This window comes from Choloepus didactylus, chromosome 10 (assembly GCF_015220235.1).
Source record: "Choloepus didactylus isolate mChoDid1 chromosome 10, mChoDid1.pri, whole genome shotgun sequence".
Classification (NCBI taxonomy): domain Eukaryota; kingdom Metazoa; phylum Chordata; class Mammalia; order Pilosa; family Megalonychidae; genus Choloepus; species Choloepus didactylus.
Window position 1 is genome coordinate 102,700,191 of NC_051316.1, and position 23,811 is coordinate 102,724,001.

Sequence of the window (23,811 nt, forward strand, 5' to 3'; positions counted from 1 at the left end):
CAGATGCAGAAACTGAGGCTTGGAGAGAGGGGATTGATTTGCCTAGGGTCCTACAACCCAGATTTGAACCAGGTGTCTTACTTTGAAGGCTGGCTCTTTCCAGTGTACCATACTGTATTTCAGGTGTATTCGCTCTTATCTGTGTGTGTTAACTGAGATAGTGTTTGTAGAATATGCCTGGTTCATAAATGTCCTCTCCCTCCTCTGCTCTTTCCCTCCTATTACAATGTGACTTTTGCCATAAAGGAAAGCATACTGTTACATTGGTGACTAAAGATTCTTTTATCTTGGATCTAGCAGGCAGTTTCTGTATTGCCATGAGGGTTCTGGGACCAGGAGAAATTACACTAAGCACTTTTTTTTTCCTTTGAGTTCTACCTTTGAGGGACACAGCTAATTTTCCTGAATTCTTGCCTAAACAGAATCACTCCCTCATTGAAACTGAAATCACCATTCGCTTATGCCACTCAGAACGGTCTCCAGGAATGATATTTGATATGCAAATTATAATTCAGAATTGGCCATAGTGAAAGCCTACAGCCCAAGATGAAACCATATGTTGAGATATCTATCAGCCTGTAGAGAAAGAGGGAAAATTACTTTTGCTCCAAAGGTGGTGCTTTAAACTCCCTGTGCGTTTTTCTCTCTCACCCCCCTTCTCCCCTAATTTAAATTACTATAGGTATATTTACTCGAAGTGGTCCTGGAAGGTTATATGTCTGATACTCTTTTTTAACTCCTACTTCCTCTTTTTTTTTTTTTTGGGCAGAAGAAACATTTTCATTTTATAGTGATCAAACATCTTATTTGAGTATTTGCCTTGAAGAACACAATAAGTTTCAAGCGGAGCATTTTTCTCAAGAAGAACTTAAGAAAAAGGTATCGACCTATTAACTTTTACTGTTTCATTGGTTATTTGTTGTCTCATGGGTTCCTGATCAGAGATGTAAAATTCTAAAAGCCCCTTTCTTCTCCTTTCTTCCCATTCCTCCCTGCCTTGTCTTTGCTGTTTGTGTTTACGTTACCTGGAGTGCCCTCCCCCCATGCCTAATACTCTCCTCCTCAGGCTTGAGAACCCAGCCAAGGCCTGATCTAAGAAATGTTCCCTGAACCCTCCACATAGAGTTAGCCTCCTTTTCCTCAGGTCATGCACCTCTCTGCTTGGGTCCAATCTCATTGATGCCTGTCTCATACTGATCTCCATTGTCTGATTATTTATCTCTGTCCCCTGCTAGACTGTGAACATCTTAAATTTAGTGGATGGACATCTTATTTATTTCTGATTTCCTAGTACCTGGCACAAATAGGATTTAATAGAGGATTTTTGAATGACTAAAGTCCCAAGTTTGGTCAGAATATCCTTTTTTTTATCCTAAACTGGAAAAGTTTTTCTGTCTGTTGATATGTGGCATGGTTAGAGTGGTTTCTAGTGTTTCAAGATTTTAAGAGCCGTTGATTAGAATAGGAAGTGGGAGCTCAGAGGAAAGTGTTAAGTTATTGTAAAATTATCGTCAGGTGTGACTGAGATTCAGTTTCTGCCTTGGAATAATTTACAGATTGTTAGAGGAGACAGATTTGTAAACAGGTAATTGCAATATGGAGTGCAGGGGTTGCTGTAGTAGTAGGGGGGATGTACAAGGTTTAGAGTAGAGAAGAAGTCATTAACTGCCTCGGGGAGGGTTTGACTTGTTCAGGGAAAGTTTCTCAACAGAAGTGAGGCTTGACATGGGATTTGAAGGATGAATAGGAGTTCCTTAGGGTGGTGGTGTGGACTTTCTCAGCAGAGAGAGAGAAAACAGCCTGTGAAAGGCACAGAAGTAAGAAATAGCAAGGAGAACTATAAAAGTGTGGGTATTTTGGAAGAAGTGGAGCAAGGAGAATTGAGGAAGCTGTTACTTTCTGAAGGTGAAGAAAATGGGGATGATAATAGATGCTGTGAGAACTTAAGGTAAGGGCAGTGGGTGGTTCACTTGGTTGGCACTAAGTAGATGTTTATAGAATCAGAATGTCTTGTCCTTCCCACTATGAGAGTTAGGTCTAATTTTTGATGGATTGAACATCTACTATGTTTAGTCAGAGTGGGCTTTTCCACTTTATTTGAAGGGCTATTGATCTCCTCCCCCCAATTAAGAAGTCTTTGGAAAATTACTGGCCATTGGGATTTGAAGACTGCAGAGAACCAAGATGGGGTCTGCTAAATTACTTATGTACTTGGCCTGTCAAGACCTGTACTTTTAGAAGGAGCACTGGACTGAGAGCTTGGGGACCTCAGTTCTGGACCTGGCTCTGCCTCTGTGGAGGCTGCTGCTCTTTCTTATACTGTTAGGCACTTTGACCATTGTCACATCTCAATTTATTCTCCAGAAAACTCCACCTTTGAGACTTTTGGCAGTTACATCTTTGCATCTCAGTTCCTGTAGTATAAAATGGGAATAATCACACTAGCCTGTTCACCTCCTCAGGATTTTTGCAAGGAACAGTGACTGAAGTTTGGTAGTATTTAGTAGCTGTCAATTTAGTAACTATAATTGAAAACAATTTTTATTACTGGTATCGCTAGATAGGTACCCAAAGAGGGTTAATGCTGTAAAATTAACATCTAATTCCTTCTCAGAAACCTGAGTCTTGGGGGAATTGTTTTCTCCAGTGGGTCTCAAGTACAAGACAGAGGTAGTGCCAGCTGTCATTCACTGAGCACTTAGACTGTGCCAAGGACTCTGGGGTACTGTGCCCATGATCACAGTCAGTTCTCACAGTTACCTATTTCACACATGAGGAAACTAAAGGTTAGATTAGGCAGCTTGCCCAAGGATCTCTCTATACCTTGAAGTAGTGGTTTTGGGATTAGAATATTCCAAGCAGGCCAAATTTCAGGCCTGTGCTCTTTTCACCCTAACCAGGGAGGCATGAGGGCTAGAATTAGGCAGCCTGATTCTCCATAACTGTGAGGCTGAACAGTCCCACTCTGTAGGAAGGTCTGCATTCAGGGGCCTGGCTCTGGGAAGCTGAAGTGTGCTGCTGGGTAGCCACTCTCCCTACTCTTATTTCCTAGGTCAGCGACCTTATACAGCTAGTGAAGGATCTGTATACAGACAACCAGTACCTGAAGAAAACTATTTTTGATCTCTCCTGCATGGGTTTCCAGGGAAATGGACCTGGTCGACCTGAGTCAATAGAACAAATGGAGGTAAGAAGAAATATTCTTATTTTGAAATAATGTCAAACTCACAGGACAGTTGCAACAATGATACAAACACTATACAGAGAATTCCAGCCTACCCCCACCCCACCCAGCAGTTTTAGCATTTTGTCACCTTTGCCTTATAATTTGATTTATCTGCCATTTTTCTATCTATCCATCTATAGCTAGCTATCCATCTGTATCTATCTGTCTCTCTAATTTATTTTCTGAACATTTGAGAGCATGTTACACATATCATCCTCTTGAACAAACAATACTTACGTGTACCTTTCCTGTGAACAAGGATGTTTACGTATGTAATCACCTTAAGTGCAATTATCAAATCCTAAAAATTTAACATTGAGATAAAACTCACATTCTATATTCTATTTTTTTCTTATGCCCCAATAGTGTCCTTTTGAGCCTTTTCTCCATTCTTAGATCCCATCTAGTATCATGCATTGCATTGAATTGTCATTATCTCTTTAGTTTCTCTTTTTTTATTTCTTTTCCTTTTTTTTTTTCAATTGTGGAAACATATATACAATATAGATCTTCTTATCCCAACCCATATCAAGCATACCATTAGTGGGATAAATCACTTTCACAATGTTACAGTACCCTCACCACCATCCATTATTAGAACTTTCCCTTCATCCCAAAGAGAAACCCTAGGTTCATTTTGCCTTAACTCTCCATTACTCCTGCCCTCCACCCTCGTAACCTGTACTACACTTTCTGTCTTTATGAGCTGGCATATTCTCTTTTTCTTTGTGGTTGCCATGGGACTTAAATTTAACATCCTAAACCTATAACGAGCTTTGATATCAACTTACTTTCAAAAACATACACAAACTATATTCCTATACCCCTCCTTCCTCCAACCTTTATGTAGTTCTTGTTGCAGATTACGTATTTATACATTATGAGTCCAAAACCATTGATTTATCATTACATTTTATGCATTTGCCTTTTAGATCCTGTAGGAAGTAAAAAGTGGAGTTACAAATCAAAAATTCAATCGTACTAGTTTTTATATTTACCTGTGTCATTATCTTTACCTGAGATCTTTATTTCTTCATGAGGCTTTAGTTAGTTGTCTAGTGTCCTTTCCTTTCAACCTGCAGAATTCCCTTTAGCATTTCTTGTAGGGCTGGTCTAGTGGTGGTGACAAAGTCCCTCACCTTTGGCTTTTCTGGGAACGTCTTAACCTCTTCCCCTTTTTTTGAAGAACAATTTTATTGGATGTACTATTCTTGATTGAAAGTTTCTTGCTTTCAACGCTTTAAATATGTCTTCCCACTGTCTTCTGGCCTCCATGGTTTCCAGTGAGAAATTGGCATTTAATCTTATTGAAGCCCCGTTGCATGTGACAAATTGCTTCTCTCTTGCAGCTTTCAGAATTCTCTGTCTATGACATTCAGCAGTTTGATTATAACACATTATGGTGTGGGTCTATTTGGGTTTATTCTGTGTGGAGTTTGTTGAGCATCTTGGATGTCTATATTCATGTCTTTCATTAAATTTGGGGAGTTTTCAGCCATTATTTCTTTGGATATTCTCTTTGCCCCTTTCTTTTTCTTTCTCCTTCTGGGATACCCACAGTGCACATATTGGTATGCCTGATGGTATCCCAGAGGTTCCTTTGGTTCTGTTCACTTTTCTTTGTTCTTTCTTCTTTCGGCTTCTCAGACAGGATGATTTCAATAGTCTTATCTTCAGGTTCACTGATTCTTTCTTCCACCAGCTCCAGTCTGCTGTTGAACCCCTTTTAATTTCTGTTCCTGTGGTCTTTAGTTGTGTTTGGGTCCTCTTCATTGTTTCCAACTCTATTGATATTCTCATCTGTTTTACTGATTTGCGTTAGTTTTTTTGTCTATATTTTTCTTTAGATCTTTGAGCATATTTAGGATCATTTTTAAAAAAGTCTATGTCTGGCATGTCCTAGGTCTGCTCCTCCTCATTGATGGTTTCTAGTGCTATAATTGCTCCTTTGCCTGGGACATCGCTTCCTGTTTCTTTGTATGTTTTGTAATCTTTTGTTGAAACCTGGACATTTTGATATTTTAATATGCTCTAACTGGAATTTAAGCTCAAAGGTATCTGTTCCTTAAGCTCGTATCCAGTCAGTGTTATGAGAGAGCTTTCCTTGAATCACAGGAGCCAACAAAGGGAAAAAAAGAAGGAAGAAAGGAAAATACCTTTTCCATTCTTTGCAGATTGACCTGTAGGAGTGCTTTCCTTGAGAGCTTATCCATACAGTGAGTTTAGAGAATAGCTCCAGGCCAAAACTGCTTGTGTCTTGTCTTGAGTTTCATCCCCCATTTACAGGGATACGAATGTCCCCTCTTCCCTAGGAAACAGTTTCCTCCTGGTCTTAGGCACTCACTGCACTATATTTCCTACAACCAAAAGTCCCTTGCCCCAGGCAGCCACTTGGCTGTTCTCTCACAGTGTTCTGTAGGAGAGCTCTGTGAGCTACCTTCAATGTGCAGGGCAAGTTCTGGGACAGCAAGTTCCTCAGGCCACCACCAGATTGGGCTAGACATACATGCTCCCAGTATGTGCACAAGGGTTACTCAGAATGTATGTGCCTTCTGGAACCAGGACCAGGGATCTGCACTGGGAACTTGCCAGTGAGAGGTGAGGAAGGGGACAGCCAGGGCTCCAGAAGATCCTACTAGATTTAAGTGGCCTTTTTTATTGATTTGGCGTTCACTTGTTACTGTAATCCTTTAAGTGTTTTTGGAGTTTTGAGAAAGATGCTTCTGCTAGTTCTTGCAGGTTGTTCAAAGCTTCTGTGTGTGTGTGTGTGTGTGTGTGTATACGTGTGGTGGTGGTGGGGTGGTGCAGAGCCCTGAAGCTTCTCATTCCACCATTTTGACTGAGGCAGGAGGAGAAAAATTCTTGTTATCGTGTACTAATTATAAAAATAACCAAAAATTTTCTCAAGACAGCATCTTCCCTGGGAGGTCTCTCATTGAAATTCCCTTTGCTGCGGATGGGATTTGGAGGGTCCTGTTAGGTCAGCTGATCTGTTTTCAGGCTTCCTCAGGTTTTGGGTAATTCCAGTGTGGGCACATTTGATGTATTTAATGCTTTTAACATAAAGTCCGGTCCTGGGATCTGTGTTGCAGACGGCACATTTGGATCAGTGGTGTGTTCTCAGAGGGATCTGGAGAGTTGCCAAATTAACCAGATAATTTGGGTAGGGTAGATGCAACCTTAATGAATCTCTTAGCAGTTAAAAACAGACTGGAAAACACATTTTTCATTTGCCCTTTTTACTAATCCTTTATGATCTGAATTTTGTGCATTGTCTTCTCACCCTGATAACTTCTTCACTAATGCATTTGATCTGATGTGTGTAGTTCCTTCCCATGTATACCCAGCAGTCCCTGCAGAGCATGTGGTTCAGTGGGCTTGTGTGATCACTGAAGTAATCTTCCTTTACCCTGCTTTGGGGAAAGAGGATGGAAGCCTTATTCACCCTGCTGATGTCCAGATTTCAGTGCTTCCAGGTTCCACATAGTAGGCACAGGTCAAGAACACAGAAAATCAGAGGCCACAAAAAAATTTTCTGTGTTCTTGACCTGTGTCACACAGTAGGAGGACTCTGAAGTTGTGGCAGTGAGAAAAAGCACGTCCTTTCCTCCCTTTAGCTTCTAACTTGGCCTAATTCCCCCAGGAAGAACCTTGCTCCATGAATGTATTAGCTCTGCTTGAGAAGACTGGAACTGTTTTCATCATGAAGCACAGTAGAGCCTTATAGTACTTGGGCTTCCCCCTGGGAATCTTCTTGCTTGGGTTGTCTTGAACTCCACCTGGAGCTCCATATAAAGGGAGGTCTCACATTTGCTGCCACATCATTTTTTTAGGAAAGATTTGTCAGCCCTCAGCTATCTCTTCCCCATCTTCAAAGTGGGAAAAGCTCAAAAGATATTTATGCAGCGCTTTGGCCATCTGCTCTATGAGGGAGGGGATATTATTGATCCTGGCCTCCAGGGCTCCGGATAATTTTGAAAACCAAGAATATCTGCAGTCTATTTAGGGAGAAACAAGTCTCCTGGTTTGCTTCCTTCGAGGCACCATTTTAAATAAGCAACTCATTCTTCACTGAGTTCATTTGAATCTAAAATGGTGAGTTTTGTTTGTTCATTTGTCCTTTGAAAAAAAATTGTTAAATGTCCCATTATGTCCTTTCAGGAACAGAGGCTTTTTCCTCTTCCTACTCTAAAATCTTAATACCAGCCAATTCAGATTTGAGTAATTTATCAGATTGCCCTTCAATTTGATGTTCCCTATGAATAGTCTTGTCCTATGTAGCAGAGTTTCCCATTTTTCCCCAGAAGGGAATGGGAAGATCTGAATGGGAAGGATGATGCGCTCACAATAATCTTGAGCTGAGGGAGTTAGGGGTGAGGATGGGGTGGCAAAGGGGGGTGTCTACCATTCCCTGGCATAGTACTTATGGCTGTCCTTCGGTGAGGGTGTCTGATATAAACAAGGCAGAAACAAATCAGAATGGCTTAATTGTCCACAGCATTTTCCAAGCAGCTGGACTTAAAGAGGAGAGGTGGGGAGCAGGAGTGGACATGGTTCTGCTCTCTAGGAGCCTGTAAACCAAAAAAGCAAATATATTTTGTGTTTTTTAAAATTCATTTTTTTCCTTCAATATTTAATTAGCTCACCACTTTACCTAACGTTTAGAAAACCTGGAAAAGAAATAACCCTTAATCTCAACATTTAAAAACAGGCACTGTTAATTAGCATTTTGCAATATTTCCTTCTATATTTGTATATATGAATATGTGCACACACGCACCAATACAGTAATATAGTTGTCTGTTTTTTTTCCAATTGTTATTATGTCATAGCTTCTTATTCCATCTTGTGAATGCACAATGTAACTAGCTAACTTCCTGTTTTTGGTAATGTGGATTGTTTCCAGTGATTCACTGTTTTAAATTATGTGATTATCATCTTTGGACACAAGGCTTTTTCTGGGTTAGAATGTTTTTCCTTAGGCTGTATTCCCAGATATGTAATTATGAGGTCAAAAGGACAGATTGAGATAGGTATAGATACAAAATTTGATTTTTTTATTTTCTCAGTAGAAAAACAGAAATAGCATCACCTATAAGCTATTGCCCCCACCCCTTCTCCCCAGCAACTTTTAATTTTAGAAAGGGTATAAATATTTTGAAGGTCCTTTGTCAGTTTTCTTTTCAAAATAGTTGCCCAGCATAGGACCCCACCAGCTGGGAGCAAGTGTGTTTATCCCTACATGCTGAGGGTTTATATAAAAACCAATCAAACATGCAAAAGACCAAGAACAGGTATCCTGTTGTTTTTATGTACATTTAAAAAATCTCTAATGAGGTTGCCTCTATCTCCTTTTATTTATTTACTAGTTAGTAATTTATATACCATAGAATAATTTAGTTGGGAATTGACATGGAAGAATGATTTCTGTAGAGTACTGTCAGGGTGGTGAGGCATCTGTTCACCATGAACTATGTGACACATGGAGCTACGACCTCTAAATGATAAGGACATGTGTAAAGCACTTGGAATATTGTTAGTGCTCAAAAGGAGTTAGTCGTTATTATTACTTAATAATATTGTAATTACTAGAAATGGTCAGAAAATTAAGATTTTTTTTTTTGACATGGAGAAGAAACATGGATTAAGGGATGTAATTTAATTGAACTCAAATATCTGTTGTAACAAACAAGAAATAGAACTTTATGTGACTCTAGAGGACAGAAATGTTACTCAGAAGATGCTTGTTAAATAAATACTCTTAATGGTAACAGAATAAAATTTGATTTGTCAGAAGTAGATTTAAGTTATGAGTTTCACATGATTTATAAAGCACTTGGCACAGTGCCTGGCATGTAGTTGGCACTCAATAAAACACAGCTATTTTTATATATTATTTTAGTAAGTTGGTGGCAGAATTGGAACTACAGCAGTCTTGTTCTGACTCTGTTCAGTGTTGTTTTAGTAACACTGTAGGGCATTGTCTCTACAGTTTAATGTGCATGTGAATTTCCTGGGGATCTCGTTAAAATGCAGATTCTGATTCAGTAGGCCTGGGGTGGGGCCTGAGATTCTGCATTTCTGACAGGTTTGTAGGTGATGCTATTTCTGTTTTGCTCTAAAGGAACAGTCTTTGATTGAATCACAAGCCACAGGTAATCCTGAAAACCTTTTGGTTACAACACTGTTGAAAAGTCTGTATTTATTCTTTCAGCAGTGATTGGTTGAGCCTCAGGCATTGGTGTCAAAACGTGGCCTCCTGGAGCTGCCTGAGTAGGTAATACTGAAAAGCAGAGGGTTAAATGGCAGCAGTGTGGCACAGGCTGTGATGGAGCAAATGCAGAGTACTGAGGGAGAAGGTAGGCAGATACCTAGTCCTCCCATTTAGGGTCCAGGGAAGTTCTTCCTCTAGGAGGAAGGGGAGCCTGCAAAGCAGATCAAGAAAGAATAGCTTCAGAGGCGGTGGGGAGAACCAGGAAAGTACACTGTTCAGACCAGTATTTTAAGGAGGGAGTGTTAACAGTGTCAAATCCTCTGAGAAGACGAAAGAAAAACAATTGAAAAGTTGCCATTGGTTCATTCATGACCTGGGTGAAGGCAGTGTCAGTGAAATGAGGGGGCAGAAGCCAGATTGTGTGGGTGGAGGAGTGCTGGGGAGTGAGAGAGTGAAGATAGTGCGTGTCCGCACGTGAAGGTGTGTAGGTCACATCTCTACTTGGTGGTAAGGCTGGAAGCAGAGCCCAGTTATAGTGACTTGGATCTTTCTGACACTTTGTTCTAAGTCTTTGAAAATCAGAAAGCCATGTATGTCATGAGTGACATTTCTCTATGGCCACAACATTTACTTTCCTGACTGTTCCTGGTAACAAAGAGTTTACTCTTTAATTTTGACTAAATCAGTAAAGCAAAAGGAAAAGTTATTTCAGTGCATTGAGTAATGGCCTAGTTGTGGTTCTGGAAATGCAGAATAACTTCGATGCTTTTGATATTTCAACACTTCGCTCAGATTAATTTAGAGGAAACTCTTCTGAGATCCACAGAGGTTGGAATAGGAGCTTCTCTGTGCCTCCTCCCTTATCCCCTTGCACACAAAGATCTTTAGGGACCTTTCACAAACACTGTCTGGAAGGTGGTGGCAGCAAATGCACATTGCAGAAGGTAAGGGTAGACATTCCTTTCAAGAAGTCTGGTGAGAGGCAGAGAGTGCTCAGTGTCCTGACCTATTGAGAAACCACAGGGAGACTTTTGTTGTTTGTTTTAAAGATGGGGGAGACTTTCCCCCATTTTATTTTTAAAAAATTCCAAACACAGCACAGTGAAAAGAGTTTTATAGTGAACACTCGTACACCCAGCACCTAGATTTTACTGTTCACATTTCCTACCTGTTCATCATGACTCCATCTTATTTTTTGATAAATTTTAATGTAAATTGCAAACATCAATACATTTCTTTCTAAATACTTCAGCATGCTTATCATGAACTAGAGTTCAATATTTGTAATTTTTTTCTTTTAAGATTAAATTTACATGCAGTGAAATACTGTAGAAATCCTAAGTGTACAGTTTGCTAAATTTTGCAAATGTGTATACATATGTGTAATCCAAACCTTTTTCAAGATCCCTTGTACCTCCTTCCAGCCACTCTTGTGATTTTGCTCCACTGTGGATTAGTTTTGCTTGTACTAAATTTTCATATAGATGGTATCATACGATATGTACTCTTTCACTTGGCATGTTTTTTTAAAATTCAGTTTTATTGAGATATATTCACATACCATACAATTATCCATGGTGTACAATCAACTGTTCACAGTACCATCATATAGTTGTGCATTCATCACCCCAATCTATTTTTGAACATCTTCCTTATACCAGAAAAAGTGAAAATAAGAATAAAAAATAAAAGTAAAAAAGAACACCCAAATCTCCCCCCCCATCCCACCCCATTCTTCATTTAGTCCCTGTCCCCATTTTTCTACTCATCCTCCATACACTTGGTAAAGGGAGTGTGATACACAGGGTTTTCATAATCACACTGTCACCCCTTGTAAGCTACATAGTTATCCAATCGTCTTCAAGAATCAAGGCTACTGGGTTGCAGTTTGATAGTTTCAGGTATTTACTTCTAGCTATTCCAATACACTAAAACCTAAAAAGGGATATCTATATAGTGCATAAGAATGTCCACCAGAGTGACCTCCTGACTCCATTTGAAATCTCTCAGCCACTGAAACTTTTTGTTTCATTTTGCTTCCCCCTTTTGGTCAATAAGATGTTCTCAATCCCACGTTGCCGGGTCCAGGTTCATCCCTGGAGTCATATGCTGTGTTGCCAGGGAGATTTACACCCCTGGGAGTCAGGTCTCACATAGGGACAATGAATCCATCTGCTGTCACTAATGTTTTTTAATCCATTCTCCTATTGATGGACATTTGGATTGTTTCCAGTTTGGGGATATTATGATGAAAGCTGATATGAACATTCATGTACGAGTCTTTGTGTAGACATATGTTTTATTTTTCTTGGTATAAACCTAGGCATGGAATTGCTGGGACATAGAGTTATTAGTTTTATAAGAAACTGCCGGTACCTTTTCCACTGTGGCTTGACATTTTATACACCCACCAAGTTTGGTAGTCCTAGCTGCTCTACATCCCTTGAGAATATTTTAATATTATGGGGAAGAAGCCAATGGAGGTGAGTGCTCCTCAGCCATATTTGTAAACATCTGTGCCTCAGAAGTGTACTTACCATGGCTAGTCTGTTTATTGTTTGATAGTATGGTAAGATCTTGTTTCTGATCATCAATTCTGTTTGGTCCTGATTGCGGATTTGGATGTGGTTAGATTGAATGTTTTGTGACCCTGGGAAGTTTGTATAAACATGACTTTCTGAAACCGGTTTGCTTTGTTTTTATATTTTTCTTCTTCCAAATCAAGGCTTTCCTCTAAGGAAAGGAAGATAAAAAGAATTTAAGTTGGGCTGGGAGAGTTATAAAGGTAATTGAATAAAGGGAGGAATTCACAGAATAAAATTGTTGAGTTACAATCATAGGATACCTTATATGTACAATGTGCCCAGCAAGTGACCCACCCTCAGTTTGTGATTTTAATACCTTTAGTGCAGAGCCCACTACTTCATTGGTGAAATGAGGTTTGGTATATTTTTGAAACAGCTTTGACTGACCCAGATCTCCTTCCTTGTTGGAACCACATTTCCTCTCATTTTTTTATTTGGCCAATCCAGGTGGCCCAAGACTAGAATATTACTCTTTCAGGGAGCTGAGATCCTGCTGTCTTGAGAACTTTGTACTATCCATTGTCTGGAACGTAGAATGCAGAAACTTTGAGACTTACACTTCTCTCAAGCATTAGGGATTTATGCAGTCTTTATAAAAAACTGTTCTTCATTTCCCAAAGCATAAAGTTATTGCCATGCATTCTTGATACTCTTCTCATTAATGATGAGAATGTTTTATCAGCAAAATGGCAGTGTTGCTGGGACTGTCCCTCTCGGATGTGTGACAGAAAAGAGGTTTATACCCTGTGCTAAATAGGAGAAGTGATGCATAAATTGGGTACACCATACATTTCATTTTCTGTTTTCTCACTCTTTGATATTTTCAATCCCATTAATAGCTATTTTCCCAAATCTTGTTATTTTTATATAATTTTAAAGTGAATTTAGCAAAAGCAGGATTGGCAGCGACACAACAGACAACATATTCAATTTAAAAGGGAAGGTCATGCAAGAACAGGGGGAAAATGACTTTGGTTATTTCTTGGGGAATTTGCCCTTAAATTATGCCTGATCCCAGGCAGCTGTGTGTAATTTTCTGGAATTAACAGCTCTAACTTTGGTTAATTTTTATTTCATGGCTTTGGTGTTTGTTTCTGCCTCTTTTTGTTTGTTTGTTTGTTTTGCTTTATTTTTAAAAAGATATCACTGACTTATTCATATAGTATTCATGCTGCATACTTTTTTGGGTTGCATTTTTATACCATTCCATGCTCCATGTAGCTTCTGGCTAGCAAGGAGGTGGAGGACATGATCAAAGTTGGAGAGGACGACCAGAATGATTTCCTGAGTGGCCAGCCTTTGGAACAGAGTAACGAGGTAGGATCATGGCAGTTAACTACTTTTTCCATCTGCCCCACTCCAAGTCCAGGCCAATCTCTTCTAATCTGGAATGAATCTGATGAGTTTTCCATTTATTTTGCCCATATTGAGTGCCTGCTGTGTACCAGTAGAGAGCAAGGAGACTAGGTCCCTTCTTCCTTAGAAGTTCCAAACCTGGTGAGAGAGCCAGCCATGAAACATGAGAGCAAGCTTATAGTTGCAAATTGTGATAAATGCTATGGAGCAAATAAAACAGGGTGGTTATATGAAAATAACACATATTGGGTGTTAGACTTAGATCTTTAGAGAGCTAATCCAACTCACTCATTTTTGCATTGGAAACTGAGGCCTCTAGGGAAAGATGATTTACCCAGGATACAGAGTAAATCAGTGACAGAGCTGGGACAAGAAGCTTTGTCTTTGGACTTCAATTGCCCAGGTCATACTGAGCTGGGTTCCAAAGCAGGAGGTTGCAGAGGGCCCCTGAAAAGGGGAGTTCAGTTCCACACTGGCTTTTTACATTGCAATTAAAATGGGAGTTCACAGCAGTCTGAAGACAAGGGTTTTTGTCCTGGCTCTGTCATTGAACCCCCATTCACATAGAACCCTCCTCCATTTACATTGATACTAAACATTTGGAGCAATCATTCTCCAAGGTTGAATGAGCCCTAAAGACTGGGATATGTGGGAAGTAGGGTCTGTTACAGAGTTGATGTTTGTGGCTTTTAAGGTGTTTAAGTTTGTGGGGTCATGGTTGGGAAACCATTAGTAAGTAGATAGTTTTGGAGAGCAAAGCAATTAAAGGGAGGCTTTGGAGTCAAGTTAGACCTGATTCTGAATTTTCTCTTTGCCACTATCTCTGTGACCTTGGGCAGGTGGTTTAACCTCTACACCTTTTTCCCCTTCAATGAGGATAAAACACTTCCTTGTAAGTATTGTGTGATTTAAATAGAGAGAGATGTAATAAATGCTCAGTAAATGATAGCAATTGCTATTTTTATTATTATATTCTGGACTTCTCCTTCTTTGGATATTGCTTATTTGATGGATTTAATAACTAGATTGATGGTAAACAGGACCCTGTAAATAACAGCTCATTTGTGTGGGTCTTATCTTCCATTTAAAAATCTTAATCATTTTATAAGTGTGGAGAGAGCAATGTGATGGCTAGTGTATATATCACCAGCAGTAATGAAGTCAAGAGGAGTTATTTATAGATTGGTAGAAGAAATTTACAGCTTTGGAAAGAGGGAAAAGAATGGTAATTGCAACACCTTAAGACATGCCCAGCACAGGCTTTAACTAGATGCATCCTTGGTGCCCCTCCACTGGGACCCTTAGTGACCCAAGAAGGTGGATCCATAAATAACATCTCCATGGGAATTAGAAACTCTCTACCATCCAAATGAGACAAATCAAAGTCATGTTAATTAGTATGTGCCTATACAGAATAAGTCTGCTTTCTGATATATAAGGAGGATAAATTGCAGGACATACATACCATCCAAATAAAGCATTGTTAATGACATGGGTTTGGTACCTTTCTTAAGAAGAACTTACAAGGAGTAGATCATGGGGTGGGGGCACTCACATCCAGCATGCACATGTAGTGAGTGAGACATGATTCCAAGCACTTAACATGAGTCACTCATCTCATTTTGTTCTCATAACCACTTCAGGAGGTGGGCATTACCATCCCCATTGTGTAGATGAGGAAATGGTGAGAAGTGATGTAAACATCTCTATCTTCTTTCTAGAACACCTCCCTACCCTAAAGTTAGTGTGTATAGACCTGTGTGCCTGTGCTCCTTTCTCTTCCCTCTCCCTCTTTCACTTTGTCTTTTTGTCTCTGATTCTGTGTCTCTGGCTCACTCACACTCGTTCATTCACTCTTCATCACTATCCTTTCGATCCCCTGCATATGTTTCCTTCCCCTCTGTCATATACCATTGTTACACCAAATACTTCTGTTTGCAGATTACAGAGGACTATTCCAAAGGGGGCTGCAAAAATGGATATTTATGCCATATGGATTCCAATATTTTAGACTTCAGTGGAACCCACCAACTTGACTGCCCTGGAGACCAGAGTCAAGAAGAAAGCGAACTCATGAGTCTGCTCGCCCCTTTCTTCAATGAGAAAGCCACATTGTTCCTAGAATCCAGGTAGACATGGGGCCCAGGAGTTGCTTTGTCTTTAGTTTGATGGGAGAACAAACTCATTTTGCTAAATGGATTTAGATGTTGGGGCTGTGTAATTTACCTAAGAGAGCTCCTGAAATAGCCTGGAAGGAAGCTTGCCAGTCATGCAATTAAGTGATTAGGCTGCATGGCAGTGGCTGTGAGGGGACTTCAGCAGAGCCTCACACAAGCCCATTATAGAGACGTAAAAGAAAGGTTTCCTTGAGAATTATTCCTGAGAGCTCCAGAAAGGGCTGTCTGGCTGTCAGAGAGAGTAATCAGCCCTCCTGAAATCTTTTCTAGTTTCTGCTGCAGCATAAAAAAATACCACTGTAGTTGTGACACTGATGTTTTATGCTGAGCTTGAACTCAAATTCTTGTCTCATTATATCTTCTGAGAGTCATTTCTCTGTGAGGAAATACTACAGGTTGTTTTCCTTAAAACAAAAAAGGAGAAGCATTTGTAACATTTGTATATTTTAGTCAATCCCCCACTTTCAAATTCTTTCTAGCCTTTCATAAACAGCTGCTTGGGCAGAAATCACCGTGCATCCATCTCTTAGTGCCTCAGTTTCTCAGACTACTTCTTAGAGTTGCTGTGAAGATTAAGAAAAACAATGTTTATAAAGATGGTTCTAAAAACTTAAATAAGGTTTTCAGTTTTCTTCTAATGTAGATGGAGAAATGGATCTTTTAAAGACTGCCCAGGACTCTTGGCGAAAGCCAGGAACTCTAGTATTTCTTATGTCATTGTTAGGCTAAGCCTGGTAGACATTTCTTCAGCTAAGAAAAGAATTGAAGCATTCTGCTTTTGTGAACTCAGTGAGGCCGACCCTTCCTAGTCCCTGGTATCTAGCTTTGTTCTAACATAAATCCTTGTAAGGGATCAGAATAAACATAATCTAGTTTATTGTAACAGGGAGTTATGTCACCACAGTCAAAGCTTGAGAAATCGAAGATTCCCTAATCAGGGTCCCATCCTATGTGCCAGAGTTAAAAAAATGCAACTACCTCCTTTAGGATGATGTAGGAATGCATATGGTGCATTTGGGTGACATGAGCAAGGGAAAAGTGCAATGGGATGGGAGTGTTGTGAATTGGGGTATATGCAGGTGTGAGCTTTTTAGCTCCTACTGATTGTTGTGGCTAGATCTTCCAGTCTTTCAGTAGAAGCCCAAATGCATATTCTAAATCTCTTGATTTTTAAAAATTTAGATGTAATTGCATTTTTTAAAGAAAGCACTGTGTGGGCCCAAACTCTGCAGGCCAGCTTGTGACCTCTGCTGTTGAGTTGTCTGCTCCCTGTCTAGTTCCTCTCAGACGTGTCTGTTCCATAGCCTTCCAGGCCAATGTTGGCCAGTTCCAGTGTTGGAAAAGGCTTCCTTAAAGCTAGCCCAAATCGGCTGCCCTAAGCTTGGTCTCGGTGCCCCACTGAATCTCATGAGAGTGGAGTTATGGAGGTCACCCTGGCTGGGGCCTGCTGAAGGCCTGCCCCGTCTGCATCTGCTTCTGGCTCATAAGCTCAGTGCCATGTCTCAGGCTGGCCACTGCACATGCTCAACCTCATTTTACCCTCACACCAGCTTTGCATACTGCTGGTGATGATCTCTTTTTTACAAATGTGGGAGCTGACATTTGGGAAGGTGACATTCCCTTAGCTAATAAGTGGTAGAGCCATTGAAGAATTTTCCGAGAGAGTCTTTTTTAAAAGAATGCATTTTCCTTGGAATAAAGTCAGGTTTCTGATTGGGCAGGGAAACACCAATCTTCTACCCAGGAATTCCCCCTAGGTGGTAGGTGTTTTGGGTGTACTGGAAAAAACAGAGTTTTAGAAGTCAGACCCGGACTCTGGTCTGACTATGCCATTTAGAGCTTATGACATATTTCACTATTTCAGTTTCCTCATCTGTAAAATGGGGGGTGATAATTCTTACCTTGTGAAACTTAAATGAAATAATGGACATAAAGTATAGATCCAGGTTGTTATTAAGTGGGGTTTTAGTGATATTACTGCTTAAATCCTGCCCTGCTAATTACACCTACCCTTTCCCACTAACCTTAGGTAAGACTTATGTTGTATGCAAGGTGCAGTAGCCAGCCACTGATTTGTTCCTCTGTATTCATTGCTGAACCAGTGTCTAATAACCCTAGTGCAAAGCTCTGATAGAGCTGGGTAGAAGGATTCAACTTAGGCCTCAGATTTTCCCTCAGCCTTTGAATTCTTCCTACCTCTAGCCATCCACCTGGACATATAGAGCTAGTAGTGTAGCTAGCTGGTCCCCAGGAGTAAATCTGATTCAATTTACCCATTCACTAGGACAGAATAAGGAAGCAGCTTGTCCAGTAGTTAGCTTAACCTGATTAGTTGTCTTGCACTTGACCAACCACAGCAATTCTTTCCCTGATGGTGAACTGAAAAGAGTTGGAGCAGTGTGCCACCTGGCCTGTGAAGAATGAGTTGGAAGGGCTCTTCTCTCTCAAGTATCCACCATGACTGGGTTGCCTAGCCCTCTCTCTGTGTGTTTCCAGATCAGAGACACACAGATCTCCCACTCCTGAAAGTACATGGTTTAGGATTTTACCACCTTTATTTTTCAGTTTTTGAAGCTAGAATTAGGTATGAAATTTGATAGCTAAAAATTGTAAAAACCTAGAAAGGGAGCCCTTGGGGGTTATGTGATTAATAACTTTTTTTTAAAAAAGGCTAATACAATCTTGAGCTCCAACTAATAGAAGTATATAGGACAACTCCTAGGAAATCTGTCTGTTCTTCTATACTCTTAGAGAATAAGGGACTGGTAAGGTACCACTAGAGCTGGAAAGGAGTATAAAGGGGATCCAAAGAGGTCAGGAGAGAAACAGTTGAAGAGACTCAGCTGCAAGTGCTTTTGAAGGTAGATTACATATTGTAGAGGAACTGTGGGGGTTCTAACCAGAAACCCACGGTCCTTTGATTCTTGACTTCCTTCAGCTTTCTTTCCTTTCATTCAAATGTAAGGTAACTGTAAGTCCAGACATTCTACCTCCTAACTCACCTAAATCCATCTAATTTTCTCCATCCCTGTTGCCTCTTCCCAGTCCTGGCTTCCATCGTATTTCTGCTGGGTCACTACGGTAGCCTCCTAATTGGTCTCTTGCAGTCATCCTTGCCCCTTTCAATCTGTTTTTCACAGTTTCCCGAGTGATTGTTGGAAATGTGATTATGTCATCCTTCTACTTAATGCCCTTCAGAGACTCTCTTCTTAGGATCAGAATCTTTAATGTGGCTAACTAGATTCTTTGTGATCTGGAAACCTTTCTCTTCAGCTCTATTGACATCATTCTTGCCTTGCTTTCTGTGCTTTGGCCACACTGTCCTTTGAGTGATAGAATGGGCCATGTGTCCTCTTGTTTTAGGGCTTTTGCACATGCCACTTCCTCTGAACCAACAGTCCTGATTGCCTACTCCATGTCCCACCTCTCCAGGCCTAGTTAACCCTGTTTATCTGTTGAATTTCAGCCCTTAAGACCTTGGCTCAATCAGGAATTCATATTACATGCTTTCATAGGACAGGCCGCAAATTAAATTTAGTATCATTAATTTCAAAATGAGTACTCAGCATCATCCAGCCCAAGACTGTTTTGTAGCTTCTCTTATTCCTCCTGCTCTTACCCCTCCCTGGCTGATGACCTTACTCTATGCCTTATTGAGAAAGCAGAAGCAAACTCAAATGACTTCTTTTTCCCCACCAGTGCTATCAAGTTATTATCTTCTGTACCCACAAACTCTGTTTTTCCTACTGTTGGCGTGGGAGAAGTACCCCCACCCCTATCCAAGACCAGCTGCTCCCCTGTTCTTTGTTGCTATCCTCTCTTGGTCCCTTCTCTTTTCTGCATCATTAGATTTTCCTGTGACCAAATCATTTCTTTGAGCCTAAGACATTCCTTAATATCAACCATTTGGAAAAATTTCCCTGCTCCACCACCTCCAATCTGACATTCCCTCTAGCTTCTGCCTCATTTTGTTATTCTCCCATAAGACAAGATTTCTTGAAAGAATTGTCTCTGTTTACCATATTCACTTTCTTGCATCCCATTCTCTCTTTATCCCATTCCAAGTGCTTCCGTACTCCTGACTATTTATCACAGTCAATGACAATTACCAAGTTGCCAAATCCAGTGATCATGTCTCAGCCTTTTAGCAGCAGCTGACTGCTCTCTTCTTTCTTGCTTTATGTTCACCACCCTCTTCCTGTTTTCCTTCTACCTTACTGGCCTCATCTCAGCTTCCTTTCCTGTCTCTTCTGCCTCTGCCAAACATCAAATGTTGAGGTGTCCCAGAGCTGTGTTCTCAGCCCCTTTCTTTTCTCTATCTTTTCACTCTCCCATGACTTTAGAGCATGCTAAATGACTTTCCAGTTTACACCTATGGCCCACACCTCTCCACATCTTACATCCAGTTGTCTTCTTTACATTTCCACCTGGACAACCTCAAACTTAATCTGTCCAGAACTCAACTCCCTATTCCAATCTGCTTCTTCCCTATTCTTCACATACCGGTTAATGGCACTACTGCCTACCTAGTTGCTGTGGCCAAAAGTCTAGGAGTTATCCCTTTTTCCACTCATTTCCTCTGTCCCTATATCCATCAGCAAGTTTTGTTGACTCCACCTCCGGAATATATCCCTAATTCAACCACTTCACACCCATCACTACAACCCTCCTAGTCCAGGCTGCCTTCACCTCTTGCCTGGACTCCTCCCCCTCACCCCCCACAGTCTCCTAACTCACCTTCCCACTTCCATTTCTGTCCCTCTATAGTTTGTTCTCCACAGAGCAGCCTGAGTGATCTTTTTAAAGCTTAAATCAGATCATATCCCTTCTGTGCTTAAAACCCTCCAGTGGATTTCTATTGCCCTTAGAGTAAAATCAGAACTTCTTGACCTTGCTCCTACCTGTTTCTCTGTCTTCATTGCCTACCACTCTTGTTTCAAAGGACTCCAGTCACTCTGGCCTTCTTTCTGTCTCTACTACAAGCTTGTTCTCACGTCAGGGCCCTAGCAGTAGCTAGTCCCTCTACCTGGCTTGTTCTTTTCCTAGATGTATTTGTGACTAGCAGGGTCTGAGCTAGATATCAGCTCCACAGTTTTTACTGACCACTGTAACTAAAGGAAATCTCAGTCTCTCTACATTTTGTCCCAGGACTACTTCTCTTTCTTTCTTCTTCTTCTTCTTTTTTTTTTTTTAAGTCATAGTATTTATTACTACTTTAGATTGTCTTATTTATTTGTGTATCCATGTATGGATGTCTCTCTGTCTGTCTGCCTGCCTTGTCTGTCTTCTCTTTAATGAAATGTAAGCTCCATGCGGGCAGGGAGGTTCTCAACAAATATTCGAATAAATGTGTGAATGATTAAAAGCTCAACATTATGGGAGAAGGTAAGTTTAGAAATGTGTAAGAGTGCTTTCTTTGGAGTTAGAAAGCTCTGGGTTCCAATCTTTGTTCTGCCACTTTCTTGGGGGATCTTGAATCTTTATGAGTCTATTTCTTCATCTGTTGAATGGGGTTAATAATATTCCCCATCTCCCAGTCTTATTGTGAGGATTGAATATGTTTAGTATATTTGAAAGATCTGATTCATGGTAAGTACTTAGTTAATGTCAGTTCCTTTCCCCTTACGTCTTCTATGTGGGGAAGATGCTCGGGAAGGGTTTATAAACAATGTTTTGACTTCTGACAAGACCCTTGGACTAAACCATTGAAAAGGTCCTGGTTACGGTGACAGCTTAACGAATCTGCTGTTTAGATCTCTAGCAAAGTAACAATTGAAATATTTTATTTAACACAGCTACCACTTTGCTATATTATGATGGTGACTTTCACCACCTTTTAATACTCATTTCTAGTCTTTTCCTGGGTTTTATTGTGTGTTATTTGGTGGTGAATAATTATGTTCCTTTGGCTAACTTAATAACAATTGTCATTCAGGGAAGGAGAGGAAGGAAAAATTTAGTTTAACATTTCCTAATGCTTGAAATACCAGAAATCTTTTGGAAGTCTGGGTTTAATATAGTTTAAGATGGTTTGTATAGTCTAGATGATTCCATATTAGAAGTGAAAAATGTATTATACATTTTAATTTTGTTTTCTGTACTTTTATTTTTATCCCATTTCAGTTTAGTCTGTAGCTTTTCAGTTTCAATTGAATTGACTCTGCCCCTTAGCTCAACAGTAAGGATGCAAATGTGGATAAAACTGCCCTCAGAGGGCTCAGTGGGAAAGATATAACACGGGTATGTCATTTCTAGTAGCAGCAAGTATGCAAAGATGGGGATGTTCAGGAAGGTTCAAGTGGAACAGAGATAGCAAAGACACTGGGGAAGGGAAGGTCAGGGTATGTTAAAGCAGTTGGTAGAGTCTATTCTGATTCTATCACAAGGTTTCTTGAAATCAGACAGACAGGAGAGACTGACAGGAGAAGAATAAAAGAACTGACATTGATGGGGGTCTGTTTTGTCCCCTTCTCTTCACTGACTGCCACTACCTCATCCAAACCTGCATTTTCTTTCTCCTGGAGGATAGCAACAGCTTTCCGACTGGTTTCTGCCTCTGTGCTTGCTCTCCTCCATTCCCTTTTGCCATAATCTCCTGGCTTAATTTTATAACTTCCTCTTCTTTTTTTACGAATCTTCTTTCCTCTCTTATTTTTTGGATGACTTAAACATACTTATTCTAAAATCTTTTTCAGGTTTTATTGTTTCTGTTTTCTTGAGTGTGAATTCTTCTGTTTGTTGATTATCTTTCAAAATGGCAGCTTTTGTTTGCAGGATCCGGGTTGTCTGTGTTAACAACCCTGTGCTGTGTGTGTGTGTGTGTGTTTGTGTGTGTGTGTGTGTGTGTGTGGTGGGGGGAGGGGGAGGGGTGGGCTCCCTTTATTCCTCCCTGAATGGTAGCTTTGAAGTTGCCTCAACTGAGCCCCTTGGGGTCTTCTTTAGGGCTCAGAGATTTTACCCTACAGGGAAGTGACCCTCTTCTAGTTCCTGAACTAGTTCTTTTACCAGCATAGGCTGCCCAGTTCCTAAACATTTACCTTTGCTGCCTGCCTCCTCTAGGGGCAATTCTCATAGTCTCTGCTGTATTAGCTTCTTTCCCTAGACAGGGAAGGAGAGAGTTGCTGTCATGAAGTTTGTGTGGTCTCTGTTCTACCTTGTGAGTTGAATTTCTGGCCCCCACTGCTTTCTACAGATGCCCCCCACCCACACCCCCCATACCCACCCCAACCCATTATAGTCCTTTCTTACAGATATGAGTTTCCTCCTCTGTTTCTGATCTTTGAATCCTTTTATCTTAATTTCTTTATTGCATTAAAAAAAACATTTTTGTGTATTTTTTGCAATCATATGAGATTACAGCAGAGTAGAGTAGCCCTTGTATGTGTTCTTACCTACCATCCTGATAGGAAATCTCTCCATTCATTCTTTTTTTTTTTTTTTTTATCTTCATTTTATTGAGATATATTCACATACCATGCAGTCATACAAAACAAATCGTACTTTCGATTGTTCACAGTACCATTACATAGTTGTACATTCATCACCTAAATCAATCCCTGACACCTTCATTAGCACACACACAAAAATAACAAGAATAATAATTAGAGTGAAAAAGAGCAATTGAAGTAAAAAAGAACACTGGGTACCTTTGTCTGTTTGTTTCCTTCCCCTATTTTTCTACTCATCCATCCATAAACTAGACAAAGTGGAGTGTGGTCCTTAACTCCATTCATTCTTTACACAACAAGCCAGTCATCTTTTCAAAGCACCTGTGCAACTGTGCCACTCCATTTCACAGAGCCTTTTAGTGGCTTTCCTTTCCCTTAACATGACATGTAAGACTCTTAATGAGTTCATCTCTGCCTGACTTTCCAGCCTTATTTCCTTATTCTCTACATTGTCTTACCTCTGTTGTCACAATACACATACTGTCTTAGCTCTCTGTTCGTATCATTTCCCAGGCTTAGAATGTTCCAATACCCTTTCCCCTGGCTGACCCCTCATTTCCTCTAGAAACACTTTTCTCTCATTCTCCCTGCTGTTCCCATTCTGTATACTCTAAGATAGCTGTTCTATAGCCCTTCCAAACCTCCGTGGTGTCTCTTGTTTCCCATTACTATAGCTGTTTTTAGCATGTGGGATAGCAATTTGTTTACATATCCATCTTCAACACCAATCTAAGTCCTTGTGGGTAGTTTTTTATCCAGTGTTGACTACAGTGCCCAGCATAAGGAATATACCTATAAGTGATTA

At 40.3% G+C, this 23,811-nt stretch overlaps 1 protein-coding gene across 10 annotated transcripts in view; it reads left to right on the forward strand.

The window, feature by feature from the left end:
- The window catches only part of CDK5RAP2 (CDK5 regulatory subunit associated protein 2), a 218,220-nt gene that overhangs the window by 122,290 nt on the left and 72,119 nt on the right, over positions 1-23,811 (forward strand). For 9 of the 10 annotated variants that reach the window (XM_037850920.1, XM_037850926.1, XM_037850923.1 and 6 more), the window contains 4 exons: positions 770-879; positions 3,053-3,187; positions 13,247-13,342; positions 15,323-15,510. In XM_037850920.1, coding sequence (XP_037706848.1) covers positions 770-879; positions 3,053-3,187; positions 13,247-13,342; positions 15,323-15,510 — 529 coding nt within the window. The remainder of the gene's footprint in view (positions 1-769; positions 880-3,052; positions 3,188-13,246; positions 13,343-15,322; positions 15,511-23,811) is intronic. The other variant, XM_037850921.1, reaches the window with a different exon arrangement.